This window comes from Oncorhynchus masou, chromosome 6 (assembly GCF_036934945.1).
Source record: "Oncorhynchus masou masou isolate Uvic2021 chromosome 6, UVic_Omas_1.1, whole genome shotgun sequence".
Lineage (NCBI taxonomy): Eukaryota > Metazoa > Chordata > Actinopteri > Salmoniformes > Salmonidae > Oncorhynchus > Oncorhynchus masou.
The window spans coordinates 37,465,353-37,484,145 of record NC_088217.1 but is presented as its reverse complement, the minus strand read 5'-3'; the positions used below and the strand labels follow the sequence as shown (position 1 = coordinate 37,484,145).

Sequence of the window (18,793 nt, the reverse complement as noted above, 5' to 3'; positions counted from 1 at the left end):
ACCAAAATACTTTTTTTAGTTGAGTCAACATTAAGCACGGTGGGCTATATCATTTACACAATCATTGTGTTGCCACTTTGTCTGCATGATCAGCTTAATACTGTTAGGCGCGTTTCACACGATGGGGCAATGATGTACGCTAATGTCCGCTAGAGGGCGACGATCTTTACTTTACATGCTCTCTCTATGTCCCCTATATTCACGAGGTAAAGGAATGGCTGATGAAAGTACAGCAAACTACATGCAGGAGAATTCCAGGAGATATTGGGTATATTTGTCCAGAGAAAGATGTCTCGTTGTGACAGTTGATTGACACTGCCCCCCCCCCCCCAATAAGGGACTGTCACTTGTTTCTTTTATCAAATTCACAAGACAGAAAACACTTCCCCTTTTAACATATGGTCTCCAGTCTTATCTTGATCTGGGTTGTTCTTCAAACACTTTGCTACAAAGCCTCATTATTTATGACATGGCAATTACCCAAGTTTCATTTTAGCTTGTAGGTGAATACTGCTGTTTCTCTGCAAGACATCCTATCTCCATCCTGCATCAACTCATAGTGCCTTGTACAATTTTTATCTATTCATGTTGGAAGTACACAAAAAAAAAGCCTACCTTTGATAAGAGCATTGCTTATTTAACCATCATAGTTTGAACAAAGTAAAGTATTGCATGAATATAGACATATATGACATCTTGTATGTGGTGTTACCAACTCGAAGCATTACTTTCACATTTTCCTCCCATAATTGAAAGTTCCCTCACATAATACTATTTTCCCACTGCTATTCTCTTCTCTTTGATATTCAAGAGTATCTTCAGCGAAAAAATGGAATGCTTATCCTTTTGTTGATACTGTACAGAAAAAGCTATTTACAACATACAACTAAATTGGATACAGACAACCAGTGCAAATATTTTCCGCCTAGTAAAATAGCAAATCTTGGGTCCTTTATTAATGTCTTCATAGAGCTTGTTGTTATTTTACTTTCCTATAAGATAAGACTCCTTCAAAATACAAAGCACTTTTTTCCTCTCTCTGGAGTCTCTGCCTTCACACACAGCTTGTGAGTTCCACTTGGTGTGCATTGTCTTTCAATTTGAGACATATTTGGATAAATTATTATCTTGAACAAAAACACATCAACATTTCTTCGAAAGTATTTCATGTCCATATGGAGGTGACAGAGTGGCAGAAGGGTCTCTATCTCTCCTCTGTGGCCTGGTCTGTGTTCAGACAGGTGCAACTGCTGCAGACCAGAGCAGACTACTGCCAGGACCATGCTAGTTATGTGCCAGGTCCTCCCACTTAGAGTGTACCGTGACGCTGCAGATCAGACACTAACACGTTCTACTTTGCTCTGCTCTGCAAATCCAGCAGAATCTTGTTAACTTGCTGGGGCATGTTCACATCTGCTTGGAATGATCAAAATGTGTTATTGCTTCCTTATGCGAATTATTTTTATCAGGATGCAGAGAGAGATACTATATAAAATGGTCTTGTAAGAGGAAAGGAGAGCTGCTTTCTTTAGTTAATTAGAGGGTGCTGTTTATAGATACTCATCTCATTAATACAAACAGACATATGCTTAAGGGAGACACTGGACAGACAGACACAGCTAGGGCTCTGATAGGCTGATGTTGTGCCCACAAGATAGAGATGACCATGACAGAGTGAAGTGGAGAGGAGGGCAGGTGAACTCCCTCACAGCCAGATCAGCAGCATCACTAAGTAACCCCTGAGGGGAAAGGAGATGGGAGCGGGGAGTGGAGGTGACATCAGGCTGGCAGCAGGTGTCCCCAGCTGGATGGGTGGGTGGGGGGTGAGGGGGGGTAGAGGGTGATCCATGGCAGCGTGGGTGACATCCTGTCACTGCTCATTATTGCATGAATCCTGTTGTAACCTAAAACCCCTAGCTCACTGGATTGGTATACAGTAGACATCTCATTGACAGTATGGAGGCTTGGGAGATGAAGAGCCTGTCCAACTAGTTTGTTTTTGGACATTTAAACTTTGTGTACATGAAAGTGTTGGCTGCTCATGTGTTTACGTGCAAGGTGCGGGATGCTAAAGCCCTGCCACTGAGAAAGAGAGAGGAATAGCTGTCCTTCTCACGAGACAACCCACAGAGGGACAAACAAATGGATTCTGGAATAACCAAAGGCCCCTATCGCCTTGGGGAAGAGCTCACCTGTCTTTTCAGTTAACAGCCCAACACTACCCTAGTTTCCCTCTACAGTCAAATGTCATTGCACTTCAAATATACATCTACTTCAAATACCCCTCCAGTTTGAGTCTGTCTGTTTTGTTTGTGTATGTAAGTGTTGTGGTGGTATCATGCCTGTTCCCTTTAGATCTGTAAAGAAATATGTTATACTATAGCCTCTGTGTTTAATTGCATACATCCAAGTCTTTGATGATTTGCATCCCATCATCGCACAAGATAATAGTGAATAGTAGATGGTGTAAAACAAGTAATGACTGTTCCTGCTGTGTTGAGTAGGAGAAATGCATGCAGAGCCATTCAGATAAAACAACCCTGTTGCTTGTCTGTCAGGGCCCTCAGATGACACAACCCTGTTGATTGTCTGTCAGGGCCCTCAGATGACACAAACCTGTTGATTGTCTGTCAGGGCCCTCAGATGACACAAACCTGTTGATTGTCTGTCAGGGCCCTCAGATGACACAAACCTGTTGATTGTCTGTCAGGGCCCTCAGATGACACAACCCTGTTGATTCAGGGCCCTCAGATGACACAACCCTGTTGAGTGTCTGTCAGGGCCCTCAGATGACACAACCCTGTTGAGTGTCTGTCAGGGCCCTCAGGTGACACAACCCTGTTGAGTATCTGTCAGGGCCCTCAGATGACACAAGTGTGTCTGTCAGGGCCCTCAGATGACACAACCCTGTTGAGTGTCTGTCAGGGCCCTCAGATGACACAACCCTGTTGAGTGTCTGTCAGGGCCCTCAGATGACACAACCCTGTTGAGTGTCTGTCAGGGCCCTCAGATGACACAACCCTGTTGAGTGTCTGTCAGGGCCCTCAGATGGCACAACCCTGTTGAGTGTCTGTCAGGGCCCTCAGATGACACCACCCTGTTGATTGTCTGTCAGGGCCCTCAGATGACACAACCCTGTTGAGTGTCTGTCAGGGCCCTCAGATGACACAACCCTGTTGAGTGTCTGTCAGGGCCCTCAGATGGCACTACCCTGTTGAGTGTCTGTCAGGGCCCTCAGATGACACCACCCTGTTGATTGTCTGTCAGGGCCCTCAGATGACACAACCCTGTTGAGTGTCTGTCAGGGCCCTCAGATGACACCACCCTGTTGAGTATCTGTCAGGGCCCTCAGATGACACAACCCTGTTGAGTGTCTGTCAGGGCGCTCAGATGACACCACCCTGTTGAGTGTCTGTCAGGGCCCTCAGATGACACCACCCTGTTGAGTGTCTGTCAGGGCCCTCAGATGACACCACCCTGTTGAGTGTCTGTCAGGGCCCTCAGATGACACCACCCTGACCAGAGGAGGACCAGGTCGGTCCACACGTTTTATTTGTTGTATCACTGAAAGCCTAATCCAAGATCATTTATGGGGGAATCAAACATTGAGCAGATATTACGTAGTAATGCGGTTTGTATGTGATTAAACACTCTATTTATGATTGCAAACACATCCCGGAATCTTGACCTAGACCATGTGACTATATTGTATTTAAGTTTTATTCCATTATCACCATTTAATTTTCTCTGGAGGCCATTAATTATTCATAATTGCTAAGTAAGAGTTAGTTTATAAAAGTTATATTACTACTAAAACGCAAAGTGAAGATCAGAGCGAGCATGATATTTCATTTCAAGAGCATGAATATTTCAAACAATATTTCTGTGACTAATTTAAGTGGAAATCATGAACAGTATTTGATGAATGTGTCTTCGTTGATGTCTGATAAATTGTACAAAATCCTTAAGAATAATAATACAAGAGATCCTGAATGTTTTTTGTATTAGCTAATTATTATATATAATCTAAAAATCAAATCAAACTCCACCTTCCCCTTGCGACATTGTGTAACCTGCTGTAGTAGTGAAGTAGACTACTTGTCCACACTGTCAATACCTGAGAGGCATCAGAGCTCCAGTAAGAAACAACACTAACAAACAAGCAACAAACTACAAACCAAAATGATATGCTCTGTGTACCACACTGTAAATTGTATGGTTTAACAAATAGACTTGAGGAGTTGTGCCCCATATTCACATGGGTGCCTGTGCTTGTGTATCTGTGTGTGTGTGTGACCTGTGTGTACAACATGTGATAGAACCCCATGCTGTGGCATCACGGTCTGATGTGCATGCCAAATCCTCTTGCCCTTTCACCCAACCAACCATCCTGGCTCTGCAGCATCACCCCGTGCAGCAGCCATCAGTGGATCCTGGGATGGTGAGCAGGAAGTCACAGTGAGTGGACTGTGTTCCTTAAACATCTTCCCAAGCTGTGACTATCCTGACCAGCTACTGACCATTGACTGTCTGCACCACTCCAGACTACAGGTACATCTCAGACTGACGGAACAATTCATCTCAGAGTAAAACTAAAGGGACCATTCAAAAACACTTGCATGTTATTCATAGCCTTCACAAACCAATGGAGTTCCCATTCACCTCCAGGATAATTACTGTTTCTTTTCGGCCAATGCTTTAAAGCACCGTCAGTCCTTTTCAAGCCATTGCAATAAAGCATGTTTCAAAGATATTTGTCTCAATGTTGTGCTGCACATACACCAGAAGACAACAGAAGGCCACTTACGAATTGTCTAACAAAGATGTTAATGCTGTTTGTTTTAGAGACAGATCCATCCATTTAGCAACAAAACTCTTCAATTCTTCAACTCCTAGCAGCATGTGATAGACTAGTCGTGTTTTGCTCTTAATCAGTTAAAAGCATCTCTTTGAAAAAGCCGAAGGAAGAAAGCAAGTCCTTTGTTTAATGAAGATGAAAGTAACAGCCTCCATTTTGCATGCTGCCATAATTAGTCTCACTGAATCCATCTGAGAGATCAATCAGTGGAAAAAGACAGAATTTGATCCCCAACGTGAGAGACAAAATGTCCCTCTGTCTGTCTCTGTTGGGTCCATGGGTTCATAGAGGATGGATGGCACCACTGTAGCTGGACAGAGACAGCAGGCAGGGGACAAAGTCAGACTTGAGACCTCACAGTGGACTGAGATCAGACATTTCTTAATGTGGGTAGTTGATTAAACGTGTTCAAAACTGTACGCGTTCTACAAGGCTGGGAAGCTTGTCGGTGATAACATGGGATTGTTTTTAATGAGACTAATTTAAACTGCAGGTCTGGTCCATCCAGAGACAACATGTGGATTGGCATCTGAATACTTCTCAGGTAAAGTTAGTCAAATGTGTGAGGTTCCATATTTTCCTATGTTCCAAAGGAATAAGTATCTATTCATGTCCTTTTCCACAAAACAAGATTTGCTTTACTGTTTCAGTTCAAGCTCCAGTAGTGCTCACATGGAAGAAATCTGATTGAAAAATCGTATCGCAAACTCTAAAATGTCTTGCAAATCACACTGAAGACAATGCGGAGGTTTCAGTCAAGATGTGAAACACAAATGTTAGCAGAACAGATAATGTAATTGAGAATGGGTAAGAAGCATGCTGTGGTTATCATGTTAGGGATGGGTGTCATGGGAGAGTCTGTGAAGCTTCATCTGGCCTCCTTGGCCTCCCCTCTCCTCAATAATCTGCTTGATAAAATGAATATTTGGGACAGACATGCTGGTTAAAATGTTTCCCCAATGAATGTGTGAAACTGGCTTACTGGTACTACACGGAGCCAGTTCATCTCATCCACCTCTCTGTTTTCTGAGTGGGCATAGGCTGTTCAATCTGTCTGAGAGCTCATTGACTCATGTCTTTTCTTCAAGCCCAGTGTCTTGTTCAAACGACCCGAGGGGACCTGTAGTAAGGCTTAGCTATATCTTAGCTTGAGTATATCAGTTATGTGCATTTATGTGTTATTTGCAAACATAATCATCATTTCTGAAGGTGGCCAACTTCTATCACAACTTCATTTCATTTAAAGCCACGTCTTCAAGGGGCTCATTCGGACTCTTTCCTTGTACACTATCTGGTCATCTGAGCATCTCTAACTGAACTGTCACAGACGATTACGGCAGGAACAACTCCTCTTGCTGTCCCAAAGAGCATGTGGCCCTCACGAGAGTATCAGCTACCACTGAACTCAACGTCAGTGTTCAGTTAATCATGCACTGCCGATTCACCATGCTAGATGCATTTTGCTCGCTGTCTAGCTGTGTGAAGTGTCTATTCATTTTCTGATTTTGCACAGAAAAGTGGTCAGCACAATAATCTACAACTCCACATGACCGGGCCTGTTGGATTGCAAATCAACTGGTTAACCCAATGATCTAACCTGCATCATTTTTGGGGATATGTGCTTTAGAAGTAGACAGTTATTGAATAATATTCAAACCATTGTACATGTGTGGTTGTGTATCACACAATAAATAGCCAAACTATAACATGTCCTATCCAGTCACTAGGTGTACAATTATTATATTCATATGATGGAAATGTACAATAAATCGGGGACACTAATAACATTATAACTAGATACAGAATAATCTCTTCCACAAAAATATCATTTACATTACAAAAACTAATTCAATGGACGACAATGGGTGATTTTGTAATTTTATACTGTGTGATGATGATACATGTAGATTTAAAAATGATCATGCAGGTAGATCTCTGTCTTTTTTGTATCAATTGTGTATTAAGGATGAGAAAATGGTAAACATGGTAAACATGTTCACATAAAAGCAAAACAGTTTGCTGTCAAGTTCCTGCAGATAGGACTCACAGTCATTAGAGAACATGTAACAGTACAGGACTCCCTGTTCTGTGTTAAATCAAATTTATTTATATAGCCCTTCTTACATCAGCTGATCTCAAAGTGCTGTACAGAAACCCAGCCTAAAACCCCAAACAGCAAGCAATGCAGGTGTAGAAGCACGGTGGCTAGGAAAAACTCCCTAGAAAGGCCAGAACCTAGGAAGAAACCTAGAGAGGAACCAGGCTATGAGGGGTGGCCAGTCCTCTTCTGGCTGTGCCGGGTGGAGATTATAACAGAACATGGCCAAGATGTTCAAATGTTCATAGATGACCAACAGGGTCAAATAATAATAATCACAGTGGTTGTCGCGGGTGCAACAGGTCAGCACCCCAGGAGTAAATGTCAGTTGGCTTTTCGTAGCCGATCACATTCAGAGTATCTCTACCGCTCCTGCTGTCTCGAGAGAGTTGAAAACAGCAGGTCTGGGACAGGTAGCACGTCCGGTGAACAGGTCAGGGTTCCATAGCCATAGGCAGAACAGTTGAAAATGAAGCAGCAGCACGGCCAGGTGGATTGGGGACAGTAAGGAGTCATCAGATCAGGTAGTCCTGAGGCATGGTCCTAGTGCTCAGGTCCTCCAAGAGAAGAGAGAAGGAGAGAGAGAGAGAGAGAGAGAGAGAGAGAGAGAGAGACAGAGAGACAGAGAGAGACAGAGACAGAGAGAGAGAGACAGAGAGAGACAGAGCGAGAGAGAGAGAGACAGAGAGAGAGAAAGAGAGACAGAGAGAGAGACAGAGAGAGAGAGAGAGAGACAGAGAGAGAGAGAGATAGAAAGAAAGAAAGAAAGAATTGGAGAGAGCATACTTAAATTCGCACAGGACACCGGATAAGACAGGAGAAATACTCCAGATATAACAAACCCTATCCCTGACTGACCTGACACATAAACTACTGCAGCATAAATACTGGAGGCTGAGACAGGAGGGGTCAGGAGACACTGTGGCTGCATCCGACGATACGCCCGGACAGCGCCAAACAGGCCGGATATAACCACACCCACTTTGCCAAAGCACAGCCCCACACCACTAGAGGGATATCTTCAACTACCAACTTACCATCCTGAGACAAGGCCGAGTATAGCCCACAAAGATCTCCGCCACGGCACAACTCAAGGGGCCGCCAACCCAGACATGAAGATCACGTCAGTGACTCAACCCACTCAAGTGACGCACCTCTCCTAGGGACGACATGGAAAAGTACCAGTAAGCCAGTGACTCAGCCCCCATAACAGGGTTAGAGGCAGAGAATCCCAGTGGCGAGAGGGGAACCTGCCAGGCAGAGTTGCTCTAGCGCCTTTTCCATTCACCTTCACACTCCTGGGCCAGACTACACTCAATCATAGGACCTACTGAAGAGATGAGTCTTCAATAAAGACTTAAAGGTTGACGTCTCTCACATGGGTAGGCAGACCATTCCATAAAAATGGAGCTATAGGAGAAAGCCCTGCCTCCAGTTGTTTGCTTAGAAATTCTATGGACAATAAGGAGGCCTGCGTCTTGTGACCGTAGCGTACGTGTAGGTATGTACGGCAGGACCAAATCAGAAAGATAGGTAGGAGCAAGCCCATGTAATGCTTTGTAGGTTAGCAGTAGAACCTTGAAATCAGCCCTTTTGCCTTAACAGGAAGACTTACAGACTTATTATCGACTTATAGACTTGTTATAGACTTATGTGCTGTGAGAACATATGCACTATCTGTTATCAAGTATAACTATGTGTTCATTCATAAACAAAGGGCTATCAGAGTCTGACCCCTTCTCAGAGAAACCATGTGTTTGTCACACACACAGGAACAGCATCTCTCCACACCAGGAGTGTGAAATCACCATGTTCAACCAGCGAGGGAGTGGAGCTCCCAAAGGGAACAAATATCAGTGCACACGGTTTACATCATGCAAAGCACTGAACCCTCTATTCATGGGTCACTCTCAGGAAATCAATGTTTCTACTCCGCATTTGCAGTGGCTGGAGCGAGAGCTGAACTTGTGTAATCATCTAAAGACATCTAGAGCAAGGAGAGGATCACATTGGTCTGACTTTTAACTGATGCTTTTGCAGTGGCTAATGAATGCCAAATGAATGTCTGAAAAATAACTCAACATGTCACCAATATAAATATTTAAATGAGGATGATTTATTGATTTTGATACATCATTGATACAATGATGATTATTTTTAATTTATTATTAGATGTGTGTGACTGTCTATTTAAACAATCATAAGTGTTGCTAAAGTGTATAACAACTTACACTTAAAATTGTCCTCTTTTGTTGGAGATGATCATTCCACTTAGGAGCTCTGTGTAATAGCAGTGTAATACAGTCCACTGGCGCCATCAGGTGGACAGTTACGAAACTTAAAGGAAACGCTTCAAGGATCATCGCTTCCAATGGGGTGGTAGGGTTTTGGGATTGTTGCCGCGTTCATGTGCTTGTCTAAACTAGGATACTCTGAAATGTACGACTTGCTAACTGGTTGAACACAGCACGTGTATAGAGCCCCACAGTGAAGTTGTCATAATACCCATAATAAAAAAACTGCTAAATGTTTCCAATCGTTTTTCCACCATTGATTTTTCCCATAGAAACACTTAATATAAGAGTAAGCCTATACGAAACACATCCTTTATTTTAAGTGTTTCTAAAATCCACTATAAAAAAATGAATGGTGGAAAAATTATTGGAACCATTTCCCTGTTTGACCGCTAAGATTTATGGGTATTATGACTTATACTGTGGTACTCTATAACTACAAACGGTTAGCAATTCATACACTTTCTTAGTTCCAACTTGCACTTGAACGTGGCATATGTATAGCTGGGTAGGTTAGCGGACAATGTAACAAAAGCGATGTGTGTGCTTCCATGGGACAGAAGTCAGCATGTTGTTGTGATTCTGTATGGCCAGTTTGCCATGTGATGAATAGCAAGTGTCTCATTTCATTAAAAAATTGCAATCCGCACTCCGACCTGCGAGAGGCAGCAATACACCGCGTCCAGTCACGAAAAACTACACAAAGAAGAACATCACTTCCTGTTTAAAAATGGCTGCACCCTTACTAATGTCACATTAGACAAAAGTGCTCTTTTCTGTAATGTTGAAAACGTGTTCGATCTCTTACATATTCGTTTGACCTCTTTTGCAGGGTATACCTAAACATGGTCCATCTATGTAAGTATGATCAGGTTGCTATTTAACTAACGCTGTAAACATGGGCTAACTAGCACGTTGGGGTACGCTTATTAGCTACCTGGAAATGTCGACCTTTACTGTTGACGAGCCCTGAGTATGGTGTATAGCAAGCTAGTAGTTATACCAATGATGTTTCTGATAAGTAATGTTTATTTCATGGAATATACAACAGATAACTACACAATAGTAGTTGAGTGTTATTTGTATTATGGGATGGCCACTTGCTAATGAGTTATTGTCCAGACATGAAATACTGTTGGGTGTGTGGTGTTCCCACTTATTGCAGATATTGTGAAAAGACAGTTCCACCATGTTAAATTACCGTTGCCGGCGATCCAGATTCAAGTATTTTGCAGATAGTGTTATTGGAGCGGTTGTGGTGTGTAAGCAGCATGCATCCCTAATTTACCTGGCTAAACACCTGGTAACCTTTGACCTAGCTATGCACCCGACAAAACACACCACCTGAACTGTGGTCACAACTAATTGCTTACTCTTTGACAGAAAACATCCTTCTTCAAATGCTGTTCTATTTTTCAGCCAATTTAATTGCATATACATTTTATTTTTTAACAAAACAATACAATGCTGATTTTGTTGTATTGTCCTTACAGCATCCTTCCTACTGAAGACGTACCATGGAGGACACATTGTCATCAGATTGGCAATGGCTGGCCACAAACAGTCTAACAGACCTTTCTACCGCATTGTGGCAGCTTACAACAAGCGAGCACGAGACAGTAAATACATAGAACAGCTGGGCTCTTATGACCCCCTGCCAAACATCTACAATGAGAAACTGGTCAGCATCAACTCTGACAGGATCAAGTACTGGATGGGCTGTGGTGCACATCCAACGAAGCCTGTGGCCAAACTTCTAGGTGTGTTCCCTCTACCCTCACCATGACCACCCACACTTTACAAGTTTATTGAAATGACCAGTGTAAGGCCTACTTCATGGAAAAGATCACAGGTTCATAAACTAACTATACTGAACAAAAATATAAACGCAACAGTTTTTACAATTTTACTGAGTTACAGTTTATGTAAGGAAATTCGTCACTTGAAATAAATTCATTAGATGGATTTCACATGACTGGGAAACATAAGGTAATGGTGGTGGATGAATGGCATGACAACTTATTTTTTATTTAACCAGGCAAGTCAGTTAAGGACAAATTCTTATTTTCAATGACGGCCTAGGAACAGTGGGTTGTTAACTGCCTTGTTCAGGGGCATAACAACACAGTTTTACCATGTCAGCTTGGGGATTTGATCTTGCAGCCTTTTGGTTACTCATCCAACGCTTTAACCACTAGGCTACCTGCCGTCCCATTTGGACCTCAGGATCTCGTCATGGTATCTCTGTGCATTCAAATTGCCATTGATAAAATGCCATTTTGTTCTTTATCCGTAGCTTAGGCCTGCCCATACCATAACCCGACCGCCACCATGGGGCACTCTGTTCACAACAACAAACCACTCACCCACATGACGCCATACACATGCTCTGCAGTTGTGAGGCCGGTTAGATGTACTGCCAAATTCTCTAAAATGACATTGGAGGCGGCTTATGGCAGAGAAATCAAATCAAATCAAACAACACACAGAGACAGAGAAATGAACATTAAATTCTATGGCAACAGCTCTGGTGGACATTCCTGCAGTCAGAATGCCAATTGCACGTTCCCCAACTTGAGACATCTGTGGTATTGTTGTGTGACACAACTGCACATTTAGTGACCTTTTATTTTCCCCAGCACAAGGTGCACCTGTGTAATGATGATGATGATGATGATGCTGTTAAGCAAAATTTAAGAGAAAGAAGCTTTTTGTGCATATGCAACATTTCTGGGAACTTTTATTTTAGCTCATGATACATGGGACCAACACCAACACTTTGTTCAGTGTAGTATACTTTTAAATGTAATCAATACTTCCCATTAAGTCTCAATGCTACCTGGGAATCTATGTGGTCTAAGACACTGTCAACCCTCTCATGTCTTCCTGTAGGACTGGCTGGGTTCTTCCCCCTGCATCCCATGACGGTGACAGAAACAGAGCGTCACAGGGCCCTGGCAGAACTAGCAGAGGAAGCAGCTCCAGAGGATGGAGTTAAGCAGCAGCAACTATGATAGCTGGAGCATGGGGGACTGTCAAGCATAACAGGGTGTGGTTACCTTACACAAAGGACAGCTAGAAATGACATTCTCCTACCAAAAGTTTTACTTTTTCCAGTGAAAGCCTTTGTGAACTATGAATATTCATAAGCAGTGCTTAACAGAACAACTGATGAAGGCTTCATATAGCATACATAAAGTCGTCATAAGCACCAAAGTCTTCAGATATAATTTATGTGTATGTCATACTCTATACATGATGTATAAATTTGGCTTAACCCGTCATAACCAGGCTGATGAAACTAATGTGGATGTATTTTGCATAGAGGCCACTGTGGGACAGTCATTTAACCTTTTGAGGTCCCATTTTAAATGAAAGAATAACGTATGTCGTACATAAAGTCTTCATATATAATCTAAGTGTATGTCATACTCTATAAAGGATGTCATAACCAGGCACAATGTAGGGTGGATTGCCAAATGTCACATACCTCATTGTGTATGTTTATGCACCATTTATAGAGCATGACATACAAATATAGAGGATTTGTGAAGCATTTATGTCGTGCATATGAAACATTTATGTATGCTATATAAGTTGTACTGTATTTAAAATGTGACCCTGTTGGATGGTGGACGCAATATTTAAGTCCTTCAAACAGAGGAGAGTAATGACATACAGTGCCTTAAAGTATTCATACCCCTGGACTTACTAAACATTTTGTGTTAGTCTGAATAAAAAATGGATGAAATAGATTTATTCCTCACCTATCTACACACAATACCCCATAATGACAAAGTGGAAACATGTTTTTAGATTTTATTTTTTACAAATTACACTGAACAAAAATATAAATGCAACAAAAATAAAAAGTTAGTTCATTTAAAAGGAAATCAGTCAATTGAAATAAATGCATTAGGCCCTAGCCTATGGATTTCACATGACTGAGAATAGAGATATTCATCTGTGGTCGTTTGCATATAGTTGATCAGAGGCTGTTGATTGTGGTTTGTGGAATGTTGTCCCACTCCTCTTCAATGGCTGTGCAACATTGCTGGATATTGGTGGGAACTGGAACAAGCTGTCATACACATCAATCCAAAACATCCCAAACATGCTCAATGGGTGACATGTCAGGTCAGTATGCAGGCCATGGAGGAACTGGGACATTTTCAGCTTCTAGGAATTGTGTACAGTTCCTTGTGACATGGGGCTGTGCATTATCATGCTGAAATGTGATGGCGGCGGATGAAGGGCACAACAATGGGCCTCAGCTCTCAGGATTTCGTCATGGTATCTCTGTGCATTCAAATTTCCGTCAATAAAATGCAATTGTGTTCGTTGTCCATAGCTTATGCCTGCCCATACTATAACCCTACCGCCACCATGGGGCACTCTGTTCACAACGTTGACCGCAGCAAACTGCTCTCCCCACGACGACATACACACTGCCACCTTCCCAGTACAGGTGAAACCGGGATTCATCTGTGAAAGAGCACCCTTCTCTAGCGTTTTTGCTACATTAAGGCTCAATCATTCAGGCAATTGAGCATTTCTTACCATTCTCATATCTCCATTGTGTCAGTTAATGCAAGATATTTAGGAAATGGAGTGAGATATTCAGGGGTATTGGGAGGGTTTTAGTGATAGACACTGCTGGGTTCAGTTACGGTTCTAACATTGAGTGGAGATGTGTCCTGTTGTGTCCTAACCTGTCAGGGTGTGGCGGGATTCTTTATTTCAATTGTTGTGATACATTTTGCAGGGTTATAGTGGTGGAATGGAAATCTGAAGGGTTTGGTAATTTTATATATAATTGTATCCAGAAATTGATATGTTTACAGTTTTTTTTCTGAAATATCTGGTTTACAACTATTTAGTTGGCAGCTGATTAGTTATTTTATAACTATCATAAATTACCCCCCCCCCCCTTTTATCCATCAAACTGGTATTCACATCCCCACAGATGGATCATGGCTACTTTACTGATCATTTCCTGTAATCTGAGGTGTGCTAATGAACCTAATAAGTTAATTAAACGTCTTGATTTATTTTTTACATAGGAATAAAGTTGACATTGCTCTATTGAAAGAGGGTGATGTCTGAAGACTTCAAAACAAATACTATAAACTGGCAGTTGCTTCCAGCTTCATATATAAACCTAATGGGGTGCTTATTCTTATTTCTTATTCTTATTTCTTTTCTTCTTAAAACTGCATTGTTGGTTAAGGGCTTGTCAGTAAGCCTTTCACTGTAAGGTCTACACCTGATGTATTTGGAGATTGTGACAAATCAAATTTTATTTGATTTTTATTCTACATAAACACAGTCTATCACTTACAATTGAAAACAGTGGAAATGATAAACAGGGCAGATCTACTTACACATTTTCCACTTTGTATGGAAGGAAAATAGCATTTGTATCTTTATAGGCTCCAAAAGATTTTCTCAGTACTGCAACCAGAAGCATGCTCAATTTATCAGATTATACACTTATTATTGGAACTGACATGAATGCCATTATTGATTCTAAGCTAAGTAGATGTGGACCTTCTCATAGGTCTTCCAATGCACTTAAACAATTTCTTCAAGATCTTCATCTTAATGACTGGTGGAGAAGTTATAATCCCACAACTAAGGACTATACATGCTTTTCTGATAGATTGAAACTTTCTCGAGAATTGATTACATTTTAACATATACTGATATTACAGGCAACATGGAACTTATAAAAACATTACTGGCCATTCTATCTGATCATAATCCAATTCTTTGTAAATTTCAAATCTTCCCAATGAAAAAGCATGCACTGAGATGGAGGTTTAATAATAATTTACTAAACAACTCTGACTACATCTTTCAGTTAAAATCCAATTTCAGATATATATATTTAAAAAATGACTACTCAGTGTAGGACTCAACTATGGTATGGTTAGCTGTAAAATGTTTAATAAGAGGAAACACTACACATTTTTCTTCTAATTTAGAGAAATGACGACTTCAGAAGACCAGTGAATTGTAAAATCATTGTAAAATGATGGAAGACTCTTAAAAACAACTATTCAACAGAGAGAAATTGAGCTTAAAACAAGTAGACTGGAACTTAATGACTTGTGATGTAGAGCAGAATTCATTATGCAGAGGATATGACAAAAATACTGTTTTCAAGGGAGTAGGCCTAGCCAATTACTGGAGCTGCAGCTTAAACATGCTGAAACATCATCAATACAGCTAATCAGATCCCCTACTAAAGGACGGATATCTGATCCTACAAAAATAAATACGCTTTTAGAGCATATTATTCAGATTTATACAGTTCCTCACATCACTTTGATACTTCTGTTTTGTCGGCAGTTCCTGGAGAACCTTACACTGCCCAAACTCTGTCAAGAAGAAACAGTTTTATTAGAGGAACCTCCCACTTTATCTGAAGTGAAAGCTGCTCTTTTAAATATCAAGAAAGACAAAGAGCCTGTTATTGTTGGAATACCCCCTGAACTCATTCTCAACTTTTGTGTTGAGCTAGGAGCAGTTCATCTTCAATCGCTTCACATTGCTATTGAAAAAGGACAATTCCACAGAGACATCAATACAGCTATCATATCCCTAATCCCTAAAACAGGAAAATACCTCACCATTTTGGTCCGATCAGTTTAATCGGAACAGAAATGAATATATACGCCAAAGCTCTCGCCATGCGCCTAGAGAAAGCTCATACATCCTGACCAAACAGGGTTCATTAGGAGTCGTCAGGGAGCCGATAACATGCGCCGCCTGTTTCATTTGGTTGCTGAGGCTTCCAATCTTGATACCCTGTGTGCTGTGTTATCATTAGATGCAGAAAAACCAATTGACTGCTTAGAGTGGGACTATTTATGGCTTGTTCAGTTTTGGGGCTAGATTCATACATATGATTCGCACCATGAATGTGAATCCTTCTTCTATTATATCTACAGGCACTACCCATTCTAATCTATTTATCATACAACAAGGATGTAAACAAGGTTTTCCCACCTCCCCTATGCTATTTGCTCTCTCCCTTGAACCACTGGAACAAAGCATATGTCAAAATTAGGCTTCCTCACATATCAAAATCAAACAAACTGAACAAGCAACTTCTCTGTATGCAGATTACATTCTGCTCTATGTCGCACATGCTCAGAAATCCCTCCAGGCAATAATGTCTATTTTCACAACATTTAGCTCATGGTCTGGTTACCTTTTTGCTCTTTGTGCTGTTGTCTGTGCCCAATAATGTTTGTACCATGTTTTGAACTGCTACCATGTGTTGCTATGTTGTTGTCTTAGGTCTCTCTTTATGTAGCGTTGTGGTGTCTTTCTTGACGTGATGTGTATTTTGTCCTATATTACTATTATAATTTTTAATCCCAGGCCCCGTCCCCGCAGGAGGCCTTTTGCCTTTTGGTAGGCCGTCATTGTAAATAATAATGTGTTTTTAACTGACTTGTATAGTTAAATAAAGGTTAAATAAATAAAATAAAAAGTAAGTGTAAAGTGTGTGGCGATTCCCTGCAAAACTCCAACTGCAAGCTGGTGACGTATTCCGGCCACTAAATGGCGCCAAAGAGCAAGAGAACGCTCAGATGCCAATACAAAGGCAAAGTGTTTGAACTGGAATTTCAAGTGATCGAACAAGATGCACCTGCAATACTTGGAAGATCAGCTTGTCTGGAAATGGGCTTAATTACAGAGGATATTCAAGCTTGAACAAAATACAGAGACCAACATTTTGAGTGAATATGAAGATGTATTTACAGGACCTGGATGTGTTCCAGGAGTTCATCACATTCAAGTAGATCCAGAAGTAACATCAGCGGTTTCCTCACCTAGAAGTGCCTGTGGAGCTAAAAGAAGAACTGGAAAAGGAACTGAATGATTGTCACCAAGCTGTTTACCCATTCAGGAGGCTCAGTTTGCTTGACGACGACATCCATCTTTTTCATGCCAAACAAAATACAGGTATGCATGGACCCACAGGATTTAAATAAAACCTTTGAGGGAACATTATCCTTCACATACCATTGAAGAGGTAGTTGCTGAAATTCCTAACGTTAAGGTATTTTCAACTGTTGATGCAAACCAAGGATTCTGGCAAATTCAACTGGTTGAAGAGAGCTCCCGACTACACATTAAATACACCGTTTGGGAGGTATTCATTCAAGAGACTGCCGTTCGGAATTGTGTTTACTCCACAGGTGTTCCAGAGGTGACTCACCCAGCATTTGAAAGGTCTGGAAGGTGTCATGAACATCATGGATTACAGTCTTGTCTTGGGTGATGACACAGAGCAGCACGAACGGAGACTGAGACAACTACTAGACAGACTGAGAAGCATCAACTTGAAACTGAATAAGGACAAGTGAAAAATCAGAATGACAGAAATCCGCTACATTGGACAAAAGGCCTGAAACCAGACTCCAAAAAGGTCAGAGCAATACAAGAAATGCCAGAGCCAGAGGACAAAGAAGAGCTTCAGAGGTTTATGGGAATATTGCAGTATCTAGCAAAGTTCATCCTAAATCTCTCAGATGTCACCACTGAGGCAACTGCTGGAAGAAGACATCCAGTGGCACTGGGAGTCTGTACAGAAACAGAGATTCAAAAGCTTGAAAACACTTGAAAGCACCTGAAAGCAATGCACCAGTGTTAAAGTACTCCGATGTGAGAAAAAAAACAACACTGAGACTATCTGTGGATGCAAACTCAGAAGGCTTGGGAGGTGTGATCCTGCTAGATGATCAGCCAATCGCATAGGGGTCAAGGTCCCTCGCAGACTGGCGATAGTGTACGGCTGTGAGAAGATTAATCAATATTGTTATGGAAAACAGATCCAGCTGAAGTCAGACCACAAGCCCTTGGAAGTCGCTCCAGAAAGCACCAGACAGACTGCAGAGAAACAGTCTACACGTGACATACAAACCAGGAAAGGAGATGCACATTGAGTCGAACATACCTGGAGGAACAGAAAGAAATTGCTGGATGGTGAGCTGGATGTAAACTTCATCGCTCATCAACTTCCTTTTTCAGAAAAGAAACTGCAGCAATTCAAAACAGCAACAACAGAAGATGAAGAGTTAAGACTGGTCACAGAAACAGTTAAAGGATGGCCAGACACAAGAAGAAATGTTGCAAATAAAATACAGCACTACTGGACCGTCAGAGAGGACTTGACATACTGAAATGGACTACTGTTCAAAAGTTCAAAAGTTGTAATTCCTCAGAAAATGAGAGAAGAAATTATGATCTGGCCAGGCATGGCTAAACATATTGAAGATGTAGCAAAATGTGCAGTCTGTAACACACACAAAAACAACAGACAAAGAGAGCCCCTCATTTCACATCTAATCCCAGAGAGAGCTGGGCCAGAGTTGGAGTGGACCTCTTCCATTACAATGATGCAGAATATCTAACACGTGTGGATTATGAAATCAAATGTATTTATATAGCCCTTCTTACATCAGCTGATATTTCAAAATGCTGTACAGAAACCCAGCCTAAAACCCCAAACAGCAAGCAATGCAG

General features: G+C 41.5%; 1 protein-coding gene across 1 annotated transcript; it reads left to right on the top strand.

Moving 5' to 3' along the window:
• Positions 1 to 9,955: 9,955 nt before the first annotated feature.
• On the top strand, positions 9,956 to 12,371 carry LOC135541100 (small ribosomal subunit protein bS16m-like). The gene is made up of 3 exons (XM_064967223.1): positions 9,956 to 10,108; positions 10,744 to 11,010; positions 12,143 to 12,371. Exons 1-3 carry the CDS (start codon positions 10,096 to 10,098, stop codon positions 12,262 to 12,264), a joined length of 402 nt encoding a protein of 133 aa, XP_064823295.1. The 5' UTR covers positions 9,956 to 10,095; the 3' UTR covers positions 12,265 to 12,371.
• The last annotated feature ends 6,422 nt before the right edge of the window (positions 12,372 to 18,793 follow it).